At 43.0% G+C, this 17,060-nt stretch overlaps 1 protein-coding gene across 8 annotated transcripts in view; it reads right to left on the bottom strand.

Annotated features, from left to right (window-relative positions):
• Positions 1-17,060, bottom strand: part of LIMCH1 (LIM and calponin homology domains 1) — a 365,336-nt gene that overhangs the window by 91,974 nt on the left and 256,302 nt on the right. For all 8 annotated transcript variants that reach the window (XM_073645636.1, XM_073645633.1, XM_073645646.1 and 5 more), the window contains exons 6-7: positions 7,802-7,912; positions 5,629-5,824 (exon numbers count right to left, since the gene is read on the bottom strand). In XM_073645636.1, coding sequence (XP_073501737.1) covers positions 5,629-5,824; positions 7,802-7,912 — 307 coding nt within the window. The remainder of the gene's footprint in view (positions 1-5,628; positions 5,825-7,801; positions 7,913-17,060) is intronic.

Raw genomic sequence — 17,060 nt, forward strand, 5'->3', positions numbered from 1 at the left:
GTTATATACATATGTAAAGTGACCAAGGGCGGTAGCCGTGGACGAGCTGCTGCTCCATAACTCCCTGGCACTTTACAGGAAAACATTAGTTCTGGCTGGGTGTAGGTGTGCCCATTCAGGCCACCTTTACCAATGGTGTTGGCTGACCAGGACCACGAACATCACAAATTAATAAAGGAGACTTTAGTTCAAACATGGGGACTTTACTGCACTTGATAAGGGTTATGTACAGGGGATAACGGGTACACAGTCTTAAGCACGTTTCCTTCACAGTAAGAAGCCTTTCCATTCCTACTGTATCCTTACTCTGTAGGCTGCCCCAGGGCTCTGCAGCTTATCTGTTTCGTCTCTACTTCACCAGAACCCAGCTTCTAGGCCACAGTCCTGATCGGAGAGTTTCTCTCTACTCACTCAGCGGTTCTGGGTTCTATCACTATGGATGACCTGGTTCTACTGCTTGGGACTCCCACTAGTCCCACACTCTCCGTTCTCTTTCGGTCCATTACCTTCAGCACTAGCAAGCTCTCAGGTTTAAAGTGACTCGGCGTGTTATCCGATAATGCCTTCTGGAAGGTCTCTCAGTCTAGTCAGTAACTCTCGTCAGGATCGCTTTATTCCTCGCTCCAGTCTCTTCTAGTTGTGGATTACCCCTTTGCAGCACTGCACACTTGTTACTCTCTAAACTTTATCTGACTCATCAGGAAGTAGCCAGCTTTCCCTGGCACCATCTCCAGGAAGTAGCCTGCTGTCCCTGGCACCATCCGCAGGAAGTAGCTTGCTGTCCCTGGCACCATCCGCAGGAAGTAGCCTGCTGTCCCTGGCACCATCCCCAGGAAGTAGCCTGCTTTCCCCCTGGCACCATCCCCAGGAAGTAGCCTGCTTTCCCCCTGGCACCATCCCCAGGAAGTAGCCTGCTTTCCCTGACACTATCCCCAGGAAGTAGCCTGCTTTCCCTTACACTATCCCCAGGAAGTAGCCTGCTTTCCCTGGCACCATCCCCAGGAAGCAGCCTGCTTGCCCTGGCACTATCCCCTCCCACTGTAGGCTAGTCCCAACTCTTAACTCTAACTTACCCCGCTGTCTGTTGCTGGGCAGAACTTCCCTACAAAACACTATTTTACAGTCAACTATTTACATCCTATACTATACTCTAATGTCACTATCTGTGACTTATCCTACACTATCCACATTATACATGACACACTTATGCATTACCTCTACAGTCCTCATGCACTATACATTATCATATCAGTCTATATCACAATACACGATAAGAACCGCGGGACATAGTTCACACTTGACATGACACAATATATTTATAAAAATGCATGACATTATTTACATAACGTGATTGTTGTCTTCAGGGTTAAAAACGTCACCGTACAGTCCACCACTCTTACATATGCACATGAGAATTACATCAGCGGAAGCTGCCATTTTTAGCGAAATTGGCCAACCAGCTCATATGTATGACATGTTCAGCTGATATTCGTCAAGCCTAAGTCTGGGGAAAAAAAGAAACTTGCTCTATCCTCTTTCTCTCAGAGGAGATAAGCCTTCAACAGAAATGTCCAGTAATGTTTTTTTCCCCCACTTAGGACACATGCACCCACAGCTGTCAGAGGGACAAACAAGGTGGACAGCCATTGAAAGTGCATGGGTTGCTTACATACACTGGTGTGACTGGTTTTGGATGTTTTTTTTTTCTTTTTTAATTCTGGACAACTAAGGCACAAGCTGTGAGAATTGTTAGAAAACGATATGTTGTGCACTCTTTGTTCGGTGCTACTGATGTTTTTAGTTCACAAGAGACTGGATACCATATTTCCATTTCTACAAAGTGCCTTATTCAACCTTCCTTTAAGTCTAAAGGCAGCATATGGCTTAAAGTTGTATTAGTCTTGCACAATTCAATCTGAGGATGTGTATTTTCTTGTGATTTTCTACAATGTTTTCACAAAGCCTAATACAGTATAAGCCTGCACAATATTCTTTTAGCATTTCTTGAAATTATTTTTAAAGAGGACCTGTCACCATGTCAAAAGTGGCCAATGTTTGCTGTCATTTTTGTTCCAGATGCTCCCGAGACGTATATTAGGCTACAAGGACACATGAAAAGAAAGCACAAGAAATCATGCAGCCTCAGAATAAAATTGTATTTTCTTGCACTATTCAAAGAGTTTTTTGGGTTTTGGAAAACTCCTGTCACCCAAATGCAGTTTGTTTTAAATAAAAAAAAAACCAACAACTGTGCTTTTACTCACCTTGCACAGGTCCATCCTGTGTCTGGGTATTGCCTGAGGTGCTGACATCACATTCACAGCACTGCAGCCTGTAACTTCGTTCAGCGACTTTGCCCGAGTTGACGGCACAAGCCGTTGAGCTCAGTTAATTACTGCAATGTTGTTAATTTGACATCAGCGCTACAGACAATAGGACAATGGAAGGAGAGGGTGAGACTCCACACTGGACTGGGGGATGGTGAGTGAAGCACCATTTCTGTGTTTGTTTGTTTTTTTAAACAAACTGAAGCTAGGGGACAGAAGTTTTAAGCTATATGCCACATGCAGACTGATTTCATAGTTGAATAAGACACTAAGAAGCTACAAAACAATACAGCAGCCAGTTTAAGCCCTAAAATGTTTGCACACATTGAAAATATAAAAAATGAACTGCATTACTGATGTATAGAATATACTTCTAAAAATGAAGGTACTTGGCACATAAATTGGCCAATTCATAAAAGCCCATCAGCCACAACAAGGGGACCTTTCTTTGATGATAACCTAAATCTAATATTTATCAAACATACTTCTCTCGGGCTAAAAGCCTACAAATTTAAGAGAAGGTAGGATCCAGCATTAATTAAAAACAGCCTTGCCATGGCTAGTGGACGCTCATGAATTGGCCTATTCTTTTGTTTGTATATTATCCAGTCATAGCAGCGTGCACATATTCACACTTGCATTATTCTGTTAAGAGGTACTGGTCAGTTTTATACAGTGGTGGCCAAAAGTATTGGCACCCCTGCAATTCTGTCAGATAATACTCAGTTTCTTCCTGAAAATGATTACAATCACAAATTATTTGGTATTATTATCTTCATTTAATTTGCTTGCAAGGAAAAAACACAAGAGAATGCAGCAAAAATCAAATCATTGATCATTTCACACAAAACTCCAAAAAAGGGCCGGACAAAGGTATTGGCACCCTCAGCCTAATACTTGGTTGCACAACCTTTAGCCAAAATAACTGCGAACAACCGCTTCCGGTAACCATCAATGAGTTTCTTACAATGCTCTGCTGGAATTGTAGACCATTCTTCTTTGGCAAACTGCTCCAGGTCCCTGATATTTGAAGGGAGCCTTCTCCAAACTGCCATTTTGTGATCTCTCCACAGGTGTTCTATGGGATTCAGGTCTGGACTCATTGCTGGCCACCTTAGAAGTCTCCAGTGCTTTCTCTCAAACCATTTTATAGTGCTTTTGGAAGTGTGTTTTGGGTCTTTGTCCTGCTGGAAGACCCATGACCTCTGAGTGAGACCCAGCTTTCTCACACTGGGCCCTACATTATGCTGCAAAATTTGTTGGTAGTCTTCAGACTTCATAATGCCATGCACACGGTCAAGCAGTCCAGTGCCAGAGGCAGCAAAGCAACCCCAAAACATCAGGGAACCTCCGCCATGTTTGACTGTAGGGACCGTGTTCTTTTCTTTTTCCTGTACACTCTATGTTGATGCTTTTTCCCAAAAAGCTCTACTTTTGTCTCATCTGACCAGAGAACATTCTTCCAAAACGTTTTAGGCTTTCTCAGGTAAGTTTTGGCAAACTCCAGCCTGGATTTTTTATGTCTCGGGGTAAGAAGTGGGGTCTTCCTGAGTATCCTACCATACAGTCCCTTTTCATTAGACGACGACGGATAGTACGGGTTGACACTGTTGTACCCTCGGACTGCAGGGCAGCTTGAACTTGTTTGGATGTTAGTCGAGGTTCTTTATCCACCATCCACACAATCTTGCGTTGAAATCTCTTGTCAATTTTTCTTTTCCGTCCACATCTAGGGAGGCTAGCCACAGTGCCATGGGCTTTAAACTTCTTGATGACACTGCGCACGGAAGATACAGGAACATTTAGGTCTTTGGAGATGGACTTGTAGCCTTGAGATTGCTCATGCTTCCTCACAATTTGGTTTCTCAAGTCCTCAGGCAGTTCTTTGGTCTTCTTTCTTTTCTCCATGCTCAATGTGGTACACACAAGGACACAGGACAGAGGTTGAGTCAACTTTAATCCATGTTAACTGGCTGCAAGTGTGATTTAGTTATTGCCAACACCTGTTATGTGCCACAGGTAAGTTACAGGTGCTGTTAATTACACGAATTAGAGAAGCATCACATGATTTTTCAATCAGTGCCAATACTTTTGTCCACCCTCTTTTTTAGGTTTGGTGTGGAATTGTATCCAATTTGGCTTTAGGACAATTTTTTTTGTGTTTTTTCATTGAAGACAAATTAAATGAAGATAATAATACCAAAGAATTTGTGATTGCAAACATTTTCAGGAAGAAACTGAGTATTATCTGACAGAATTGCAGGGGTGCCAATACTTTTGGACACCACTGTAGTTTTGCACTTTGTAAAAGTTGACTCAATGGTATCCAGTCTCTTGTGAACCAAAATTATCATCAGTACCTAAAAAAGTGCACTTAGTATGGTTATCTATCAATGCTCCATTTGCACATTTTATAGCTTAGCTGTTGTGCAGAATTACAAAAATATCCAAAAACAGAACTGCACCACTCCACATATTGTGTGGTATCATAGTCCAGCTGAATTTCCTTTAAGGCAAGCTGAAAAATTAGAAACAACCCAGGGAACATTGTACTATTTAAGGAGAAAATCTCTCACATTTTTCTCATCCCAGACAAGACCTTAAAAAGAGTTTACTGATCTCTGCCACGTTAAAAAAACTAGCATCAAAGCGTGTCATTCCATATGCAGCCAACAGTCATGTCCACCTACGGCTAAGAAGAAGCTCAAGACGGAGGTGCTACCTACAAATTTGTGCCCTTATTTGCCCCCGCAGGTGATCATGGCATTAGGCCATATGTGGTAGTGCAGTACAGATAAGCATGTGAGGCCTTCTGACCATAGACACCATGGGTTTAGACACATGGTCGGACTGGAGTGCCTAGAGCCCATGAGTAACCAACTCCAGGGCCCCACGTTTCAGCTACATGTAAATGTGACATTATCCTCAATCACACATTTATATAACAATGAACTGGGTAGATTGTTAAGTGAGTAAGATGCTGCCTTTGTCTCTACATAGTGATTCAAGTATATCGTGCCAAGTACTGCTCATATAAGAGGGTGGTGGCCCACCGGAGAATTCTCCTGTTCTCCTGTGGGCCAGGCCAAGCCTGTAGACACAGTATTTCTAGAGCGGGATCATAATATAAATTAATCCTTACCTAACCATGTAATATGGATGTGTCCTGGAGAAAACCATCAGCTCCATAATGAATAAACTACATTTTCTAGCAAATTAATACTACACTCTGCCCACAGTCACCGGAGAAATGCCACGTGGCCTTTGGAAAGTTCTTTACGGATATCTATATCACACTCACCATCACTGCTGCCTCTCAGAATTACATCTGGAGATGGCGTCTGTTGTGACCGAGAGCCAAAAGAGTCCAAGCTATCGAAGGAATCATCTCGTCCATGTCTTGGGGGAGACAGAGAGTCACTTCTCTCAGAGTCCCAGCAGTCTATATAACCACTGTCACGGATGCTCCTTTTAGGACTCTCAATCTCTTCATTTTCCTAAAATAAAAATAAGAGAACAGTTACAAGGTGTAAGGTAGCAAACTTATAGGCGAAGGTGTATGGCAGGTGTCCTGTATGTAGAATTGTACTAATGGAAGGCTGGTAAGTTACTAGTCATCAGACCAACACTTGGAAAACACATCTAAAATATTCTCCGAAAATACTGAATATATGAATAAGTTATGGAGACCGTACTGTACTAAGTATATGAACACAAAAAGACAAATCAGTCTCTGCCAGCTCATAACTGCAGGGGACCGAGAACTCTCTTAGCTGACCCACACATTCTGAGCACAAGAACAATGGCCGCCTTTGACCGTCCAGCCCTGGTACATTTTTCCCAGGGCAAGCAGTATTCAGCCAAGGAGGGAAATCCTCTGCAGGAAAGGTCAGTCAAAAACACCCTTAACTCTTCTTAAATAAAGGTCTTGTTGATTCCAGCATCACTTAGCAAAAAGCACAGACAGAAAAAGCAATTACTGACACATATAGTAACGTGGGCAGTGTCTAACAGGAGATAATTTATTGCCAGTGATGTCAGCAAAATCTTTACATCCACACAAGTGTTTTCCATGCTCCATGCCAGTACAAAAAAAAGTCTACTAACTCTCAAGATGTGTTCATGAGAAATGAAAGGAGATATTGGGAAAAAAAGAAAAAAAAATACAATCAATGTCATCAAATATTTCCATAAAGGTATTTGCTTCTATGTTTGTGATCAATCAAATGCTAAACCATCTGCAGCTGAGCAAGACCGGACCAGATGAGTTTTATCCCTTCACAATGCAAAAATTGCATAATACCAAATGTCAAACAACCTGTGCTTTGGATTAGGAACGTTAACAAATAATTCAAGAGTCTAACAAAAGTTGCAAAATAGAGATAATCAAAAAGAGAAAAAAATATTCACTCCAAAATGTTTAATATTCATATCCTGTTTCTCCCCCTCAGTCCTAGCAGTCAATTTGATAGTCATCCATTATTTTTGAAAGGAGGCGTTACTAGTGTGAGACATGTAATGACGGACAGTCCGCTCTTCTGATCTACATGTCTCACACTGGTAATGCCCCCTTTCATATAAAATAGTCTCTGGAGGCAGATTCTCAGGGAGATCTATGTCCAGCCCATAGATCTTAACAGCTCATTTTCATATTAAAGAAAAATGTGGATCTCTCTCTGGAGTAAGACTTGGGATCACAGATATCAAGGTATCATTTTATTCAGCCCATGTAGATGGCTTAGGATGGTTAATCCTACTGACAGATTCCCTTTAAAAGTGGCCAAACACACTTTAAAAATAAGAAAAAAGAACACTTTACGTTTTTTCCTAGCGATGCCTAAATCCACCTCTGATCTCCTTGCGTCATCTTCTCGGCCCATCAGTGGCTGCAGCAGTGTCAGTATGACCAGAACAGGGTGTAGTACATCTTGTACATCTAGACCACTGAAGCCGGTCACTGGTGTGGACCACACGCCCATGTGCACACTGAAAAAGGTGGCAAGGAGACCTGCTTAGGATCCAGACACCCCTATGGAGGAGAGGCAGAGGCAAGTATGCTTTGGGGTTTTTGTAGACCTCACTGGGCCACTATTACACATAAAAAAAAACTGCTACACAACCACTATTTTTTTCCTGGCCATTCTCGAAGACCACTTTACCTAGAATTGCCTACATATTGCAACCTGCATTTTCCTAATGGTGTAGTTACAAATTTGACTAATAGAGACTGCGCTGGTCATTCACAAATTGAGGTTTTAATTTTCTTGGACCTTTGGTTGTAAAACGAATGATATTAATTGGCAAGATAAAACGTTCAGACTAGATCGGTAACATAATGGTATGGTCTGCATAGAACTCTAACTTGGAAACAAAATCGAAAAACATAAAAAGGTCAATCGAGGCTCATGTCTTTACTAATATAGCTTGTTGGATTGGCTCTCGCGCCTTACTTACATCATTACACCATCCCATACCTTTCTCATTTGTGCCAGCAGACCCTCAAACTCCTTCAAATCTAAGTGATTTCCACTGTAGTGCGCACAGCTGTTTGCCGCTTTTCCGAGCCAATACACAGTGACTAGTACCTGAAACAATACAAAAGATATTACGTTCCAAAACTACTAAATATTTAGACCTAATAGAATTTTTGTGGATCCAAAACACTCTAATTTATGAAGTTCAACATTATGAAGCTCAGCAGGTTTTGATCATATGTGAGTCTAGAAACATCTGGAATGTATTAAGAAGGATAAAATATAATATGACTTCACACCATTGTCTGCCATTACGATAAACGTCCAGATGAACGACACGCTGCCAGCAGTATAGCATAAAACGTTATGTTACAGAGCTAGTGCATGGGAATTACTGGCAAAACTCACAATTCTGCTTATTATTCCATGATGTGCTGCAGATGGATTTTCACAAGGCGAACACCGATGACATTCATGTACGTGATACTGAACAGGAAGGGTGGGGAGTGTATGGACTAGGTCAAACTCATCCTTCAAACTAGTTTGATAAGCTTGACTCTCAGTGGAAGTCAACGTGTCAACACCACTCATACCACTTTATCAAGCAATTATTACCACCGCCCAAGCCCAGGCAGATTGGGTAAGAAAAGAGCACAGACAGCTCATACGTTACAGGATCCCGTGGGGGCACCAGCACTGATACAACATACAGTATACTAATGGAGTGAAAGGTCAAGTATTTATTCTAGAAAATTACATTACAGAAGACTAAAGGGGCCCATACAAATTAGATGAAGGCAGAACTTGTATATTCTAGCAGGACCAGCCATCATATGAACGCGAGTGGGGTCGAAATGCGATTCCACGTACAGTCTATAGACACGGGGCAGGAGAAAACCTTGTTTTTCTAATCTCATACAACATTGGGCTTGTACAAAGGCTTCTGATTATGGTTCTCTTATCGGACTGTTTACTTTACCAATACTGGTTGCTGGTTTCTTAACTGTGTTTTGTGCAAAGGGATAGCTTTTCCTGTTTTTTTTTTCTTTGTTTAATGAATCAGAGTCTGGCTGCACAATCGCAGCCAGGTATATTTTTCACTGAAACAAATCGGTGCTTCAAAGAAAACAGTTTGAAGAGCCAGACGGGGACTATAGGCAGAGATGGGACTAGTCTATTTCTGCCCCGGCCGGCTTCTCCCCAACTGCTTTAGATGACTGACAGGTCTCTCCCAATGTACACACATGAGAGAGACCTGTCAATCAACTAGAGAAGTGAAAGGGGAAGCCTCCTGGGGCCACATCAGATTAGTCAGATCTCATCCTATAGTGCCTGGCTGGCTCTTTAAACTACATTTTCTCTTAAATACTAGAGAAATTCTGAGAAAAACATACCTAGCAGCAATCTTGCTGCCAGGATCTGATTCATGATGCCAGTGGTTTGGGCAGCATGAATCATTTGACAAGTCCTCTAATTCTCAGGCCTTGTTTCCATTTATCCAGCTATCCAGTGTTTTTATCCCTCCTGCATGCTACATAAAGACCACAGGGAAATAGACTGAGGAACTCATCTCTTAGATTACTAAAAGATTGTTATCATCCGATGCATCAATTGTAGCATCAGACACTTAAAGCAAAATCCAAAAACGTTGCATGTTGTGTTTTTTGATCTGGCTCAATGAAATTGCAGACTATTAAACATAGAAGCTGGCAAAGAAACCAGGAAGCAGGCAAACTAGTAAAATACCTGTATGACAAATGAGGACAGTTTGACATTAGCTGTGATAAGATGAAGGACAAGAAAACGGATCCTGATACAATGGCTAATTGGAAACCCAACATAACATGGATACACCCTAAAACCCTAGAAAAATAAACCAAATTACCATGTAGTCAACCAACTGGACTGCATCTCAGCACCCAGTGGAAAGTAGCAGATGGCCACAATGGCCTTGTAGTAATATTTTATAATGATTATAGAAATAATCACAAAAAATCATCACTATATCTAAGGCCAGATTTACAATAGACAATTTAAACAGAGAAATCAGAAAAATAACCAGGTAAAAAAAATAATCCAAAGTAGCTGAAACATCCTGTAACTGCACGTAGTCAGTAAGACAGGCGTGACATCCCTGTATCACAACGTATACATTTCGCTAAAGCTTCCATGAGATCCTTTATAGAGAACACACACCCATTTCCTAATACAGATAGGACACTGTACATTTATACTTTCAGACGTCATACACAAAATAAATAAAAGAACAAAAAGTTTCCACTTTGCCACTACTTGTTGAACAAAAAAAATCAGATTGTTTCAGAGCTAAACCTTTAACATGAATAAAAAAAAAGAAAAAAAAATGAGAAAAACAGTAACGGGTTTAACAACCACACCATAGCCGAGTTCTCGGAGCCCTACACTTGACAACTTTTTCTGCTGCCAAGATGTCTTCCGCGTATGCCACAGAAAGTTTTTCCAATGTGCCTTTTTGGAGGTCATGCCCCCCAACATCTGTTCTCCACTATCACCATGCCTTTTCCCACGCACCCTAAACAAATAATGAACACACTGCCCGATGCTGCTCATCCCGTTGTCATATATAAAAAAAATCTTCCAGAAACCCAGGTTTCCAGAAAAGTTTAGTGGAGCCTGGAAGATTGGACAGCTCTTCTAGAATGTCTGGGAGGTAATCAGAAAAAACGGAGACCTCCTAGACTCCCGGGAGAGGTGGCAGGTATGCGGTACACAGTACATTGCCCAGAGCTCAACGGCCAAATGAAGAACTTATAGGGGTTGTCCTAGCTGAAATGAAAAGTCTGCAGTCACTGTGTGTTTGCAGACTGCGAAATCATGAATGAAGGCTTAACGTGGCACTCTAACCATGAGACTATACGTTTAATCTCACTATACCTGATGTTCTGCTGCTTTCTCCCTGTTTGGTTTACTTCCAAAATGAGTCCTGCATGGGAATGTGGAGTGCGGTGGGACGCACAAACTTTCGTAATCGGTGCTGGTACGATGCATACTCTAATAGAAAGGAAGGAAAGGTGCGGCACAGACGGCTTCACATGGCTTTCACACGGCTCTCCTCATATCTTTATAGTGGCCATATCAGACATAAGGCAAATGGGGCTCCAAACTGACAGAATGGAGTACATTAGGTATGGTGACAATACACTACAAACATTGAGTCACTTAAAAGTAAATGTCAACTCTTAAATACCATTTTGGTTATGTTTGATTTTTTTGTTCCAAGTGATTAGGGTCAGAATTATGCGCCAATTAAATCTTTCTAGTAGTAGTTTTTCATTTTTATGAGCCAAAAGCTTACAATCCACTGCATTACGTGGATCTAAAACAGTATGCTAAAACCACCACTAGGGGGAGTAAAGAAGTAACCCGCATACGGACATACAGTAAACTCAATACAGTAACAAGAGGGCGCCCTCTAATGGTGGCTGCAAGAATGGTAGCTGTTACATCTACACCAGATTCAGTGCAGTAATTGCTATGTACATATATTATCGATACATTTACCAGAACAACATTTTTAACCTAAAAGTGACATAATGATAGGAAGGTGGAGATTCACTTTAAAGCTCTGTAATTGCTCCCTTTATTATCAACAGGAACAGATGCAGCAAATGAGATCGTGCCGAAAACATGGAAGCAAGATTGTTGGAATAATCCAGTTAATTTAAAAAGCAGCTGAAAACACAGTGACCCGCTACATGTGATCTGGTGATGAGAAGGCAAGTAACAATGATTAAGCACCAGGAAACTGGTGTCCTGCATACCTGAGAATGAAAGGTGGAGGACTGCTCAGACTGGATGGTGCCATGGGGCTTAGTATAGACAGGCTGAGCTCTCTATGTGGCCTCAAATGTGGAAGAATTTCACACAACTTGACAATATCAAACAGCTGCTGTGTAACGTTGTCAGTGACTTCACCACAGCACTCGCTTCCTTAGTGGGTAGCTGCTATTTGTGCCGAGGTTTATACAAGTGATGGCCAGAAGAAACAGAGCGAGCTGGAAATGTGGACGGGTCTCCATTATTTTACTAAAATATTTATATTACAATTTTATTAAAACTGTCTCAATGTAGACTATTTCTATGACACTACAATTGCATAACCATCATATAAGCAATAGCGTGCAACCATAACCTAAGTTGTAACAAGGAACCATGGGGCCAAAAGCAAAAGAAAAACTAAAAAAACTTACTAAGCATATCGTATGGATTTCTTTTTATGCTCTGAAGAGCAACTGAAAAAGCGCTCATAAAACTCACAAAAACTATGTATTTCTATGCAAAGCGTCTTGCTGTTCATATAGTCAGTAGTGATGAGCACAAGTGCTCGTTACTCAAATTTCCCTAGGGTGCTCGGGTATGCACCGAGTATCGCGGGTGCTGGAGTGACATGTTTGAGTCCCCACGCCCGCATGTTTCGTGGCTGTTAGACTCCCATAAAACATGCAGGGATTGCCTGACAAACAAGTGCAATCCCCGCATGTTTTGTGTCTAACAGCCGTGAAGCATGCATCCGCAGGACTTGAGCATCTAACTCGAGCACCAGCGATATTCGGTAAATACCCGAGCACCCTCGGCAAACTCTAGTAAGGAGCACTTGCGGTCATCACTAGTAAACTTATGAGCATCTTTTAACCACTTCAGCTTTCCAAAAAGGCCAAGCTGTTTAAAGAAGTGACCAAACCAATCTTCAACAGTTTTCTGCTTGGAACCCACTATTATACTTAACTAGCTATTGAACCCGTTCTACGCCCGGGTGGCGAGCATTTTTATTGGTATGTGGTCTCCCATGCTGGTATGTGCTGCCCCCCTCCTGGTATTTGTGCTGCCCCCATCCTGTCCCCATCATCCTACCCTGGTATGCATGGCACTCCATCCCTCACCCCCAATCCTGGTATGCATGGCACCCCATCCCTCACCCCCAATCCTGGTATGCATGGCACCCCATCCCTCATCCCAAATCCTGGTATTCATGGTCCCCTCCCACCAATCCTGGTGTTCATGGCACCCCTCATCCCCCAATCCTGGTATGCATGGCACCCCTCATCCCCAATCCTGGTATGCATGGCACCCCTCATCCCCAATCCTGGTATGCATGGCACCCCTCATCCCCAATCCTGGTATGCATGGCACCCCTCATCCCCAATCCTGGTATGCATGGTACCCCTCATCCTGGTATGCATGGCACCCCATCCCTCATCCTAGTATGCATGGTACCCCTCATCCCTAGGTCCCCTCACCCCCCAATAATGGTATGCGTGGTCCCCTCACCCCCCAATAATGGTATGTGTGGTACCCCTCATCCTGGTATGCATGGTCCCCTCAACCCCCAATCCTGGTATGCATGGTCCCCTCACCCCCCAATAATGGTATGCATGGTCCCCTCAACCCCCAATCCTGGTACGTGTGGTCCCCTCAACCCCCAATCCTGGTACGTGTGGTCCCCTCAACCCCCAATCCTGGTATGTGTGGTACTCCTCATCCTAGTATGCATGGTCCCCTCACCCCCCAATCCTGGTATGTGTGGTACTTCTCACCCCCCAATCCTGGTATGCATGGTCCACTCACCCCGCAATCCTGGTATGCATCGTTCCCTCACCCCGCAATCCTGGTATGCATGGTCCCCTCACCTCCCAATCCTGGTATGCATGGTCCCCTCACCTCCCAATCCTGGTATGCATGGTCCCCTCACCCCGCAATCCAGGTATGCATGGTCCCCTCACCTCCCAATCCTGGTATGTGTGGTACCCCTCATCCTAGTATGCATGAACCCCTCACCCCATAATCCTGGTATGCATGGTCCCCTCACCCCCCAATCCTGGTATGCATGGTCCCCTCACCCCCCAATCCTGGTATGCATGGTCTCCTCCCCCCAATACTGGTATGTGTGGTACCCCTCCATCCTGGTATGCATGGTACCCCTAATCCCACAAATCCTGGTATGTGTGCCCCCCTCTGTTAGAACGCTCCTGTTAGGTTTTTTCTATTTTGCTGGTCTCATGACCTTTTTGCCTATTTAATCCTGCTCCGCCCTTCTGGCCATGCTGGACTTCATTGTAATATCTACTCTTAAGCTAGCCAGGTGCTTTGTAACCTTTCTCAGTCAGTTTAGCTAGGTCTTTTGACCTTTATGTTCTATGTTGTGTGTTTGTCTTTTTACTGCTACAATTTCCGCTAGGAGGTGTCCATCTTTCTCCCAGTCCCTAGTTCTTGTAGGGATCCCTCCCTCACATCTATTGGTCTTCAATCAGACTAGCTGAGGACTTTAGCGGGTCTGATCGCAGGATAAGGTTCCCCGTTACATCGTAGGGATCTAGCTTAGTTCTATTGTAGGGACAGATCTCCTGTCTTTCCTTAGTGCTTGTAGCCTATCATAACAGTAAGTCCAGCCCAAAAATATCTCTAAGGAAAGACCTCCAGTTTCCATCATGGTGTCGGTTCAGGATTTGGCTCAACGCCTGCAGGGACTCTCTCTGGAGGTGGCCGAGCTCCAACAACACGTGAGTAGCTGTTCTGGAGCGCATTTTGTGGAGCCAAAGGTACGATTGCCTGATTTATTTTTTGGTGAACAACAAGATTTTTTTTTCTTTAAAAATGCTTGTTTATTGTATTTTCGTTTGAGACCAGATCCTCAGGTGATGAATCACAGCGCATAGGGTTCATAATGTCACTTTTGCGCAAAGAACCTCAGGGATGGGCCTTTTCTCTCCAACCTAGTGATCCGTGCTTTAGATCAGTGGATAGTTTTTTTTCTGCTTTGGAGTTGTTGTATGATGATCCTGATCGTGCCTCATCAGCTGAGACGGAATTGAGACTTTTGAGACAGGGATCAGGTAATGTGGAAAATTATTGTACTCCCTTCCGTCGGTGGTCTGTTCAGGTGGGGTGGAACGATTCAGCTCTGAAAAGTTTGTTTCTTGCTGGGCTAGGTGAAAGGGTTAAGGATCTGCTTATTGCTTATCCTACACCTGGAAACTTGCAGGAGGCAATGCAATTAGCTATACGGGTGGACAGGAGACTGCGTGCAAGGGTTAATGAGAGTAAATCCTTTGCCATGTCAGCTCCTACTCTTGAGAGGGTCTGTACTGACATTGGAGAGCCGATGGTGATTGGGGCGATGTCACCCCGCTCTCAGGAAAAAGACCGCAGGTTTTCTGAAGGTTTGTGCTTTTATTGCGGAAAATCTGACCATTTCATTAAGAACTGTGTGCTTCGTATGAACAAAGAAAAAAAAAAAAAAGAGGTCAGTTACGCCCGTATAGCCTGTTTAAACACTAAGGGGGTATTTCTTTCTGCTACTACTGCAGCTCAGGAAGAATTAATTGAATTTCGGGTATTTGTGGATTGTGGTTCTACTCGGAATCTGATTGATGGGGGATTCTTGGAAAAACTGAAATTAAAACCCAAACTGTTGTCATCCCCTATTGCCATGGTTTCTGTCGATGGCTCTCCCTTCAAAATGTGTTACTCACAAGGTTTATGAATTTCCCCTCACTATTAATGGTATTCACCAAGAAAATTTGCATTTGGTAGTATTAAATAATTTGCCTTTTCCAGTAATTTTGGGGTTACCCTGGTTAAAATTGCACAATCCTGCACTGGATTGGTCTACTAATGAAATTAAGTCCTGGAGCCCGAAGTGTTATGACAAGTGTTGTAACGGGCGCATTGCTGCTGTGGATAAAGGGGAATTACCTGTACCTATTCAGGATTTTTGGAAAGTTTTTTCTGAGGAGGAGTCGCAAATTTTGCCTCCCCATAGAGACTATGATTGTACCATTGAATTTGTCCCTTGAGCGACTCTTCCTAAAAGTCGTTTATTTAATCTTACTATTCCTGAGAGAAAGGCTTTGGAGGAATACATACAGACGAGCTTGGCCACCGGTCATATCAGACCCTCTAAGTCACCTGTGGCTGTTGGATTTTTTTTTGTTAACAAAAAGGACGGCGGTTTACGTCCTTGTCTGGACTTTCGCGAGATTAATAAAATTACTGTACGTAATCCCTACCCACTGCCATTGATTCCTGATTTGTTTAACCAGTTAGTGGGGGCCAAGTGGTTCTCTAAAATTGATCTCCGGGGGGCATACAATTTGATGCGCATGAAGGAGGGTGATGAATGGAAGACTGCTTTTAACACTCCTGTGGGTCATTTTGAGAATCTGGTTATGCCTTTTGGTCTTATCAATGCACCAGCATTTTTTCAGAATCTTATTAATGACATCCTTAGACCTTTGATCGGCAAAAATGTGGTTGTGTATTTGGATGACATTTTGATTTATTCGCCTGATCTGGAGTCTCATTGGCGGAGCGTACGTGAGGTATTACAGTTATTAATTGACAATTCGCTTTTTGCTAAGCTGGAGAAATGTGAGCTTGCTGTACAGAGAATTAGTTTTTTGGGCTACATTATCTCCAGCGAGGGCTTTGAGATGGACCCGGTGAAAGTTCAAGCTGTGCAGGAATGGCCTAGGCCTATTGGTTTGAAATCGATACAGAGGTTTTTGGGTTTCGCCAATTATTACAGAAAATTCATTAAAAAATTTTCTATTATTGTTAAACCACTGACCGATCTCACCAGGAAAGGTGCTAATACGGTTCAGTGGACTACTGAGGCCATTGAAGCGTTTGTGTTTCTAAAGGAGAGGTTCAGCTCTGCCCCCATCCTTATGCAGCCTGATGTGACTAAGCCGTTTTTGGTTGAGGTTGATGCTTCTTCTGTGGGGGTCGGTGCGGTGTTGTCTCAGGAAAACAAGGATGGAGTACATCCCTGTGCCTTTTTTTCAAAAAAATTTTCTGAGACTGAACTTAATTACGATATTGGTAATCGGGAATTGCTGGCTATTAAACTCGCATTTGAACACTGGCGTCATCTCTTGGAAGGTGCTGAATTTAACATTCAGGTTTTCACTGATCATAAAAATCTGATCTATCTTGATGCTGCCAAGCGCTTGAATGCCCGTCAGGCTAGGTGGGCACTTTTTTTTTCGCGGTTTAATTTTTCCGTTACTGACATCCCGGGTACCAAGAATGTTAAAGCTGATGCGTTGTCTCGCAGCTTTTCTCCCATGGTCGGTGCTGAGGAGGAGGAGAGCATTTTACAAGAAGGTGTTGTGATTGCTGCATTGGACTCCGTTTTGGAAGATGAGATTCTTAAAGCACAGGAGAATGCCCCATCTAACACTCCCCATGGGAGGTTGTTTGTGCCTAGGACCTTTAGGAG

This window comes from Phyllobates terribilis, unplaced genomic scaffold, assembly GCF_046119375.1.
Source record: "Phyllobates terribilis strain yellow unplaced genomic scaffold, ASM4611937v1 Scaffold_1__5_contigs__length_1240528914, whole genome shotgun sequence".
In the NCBI taxonomy this organism is placed as follows: domain Eukaryota; kingdom Metazoa; phylum Chordata; class Amphibia; order Anura; family Dendrobatidae; genus Phyllobates; species Phyllobates terribilis.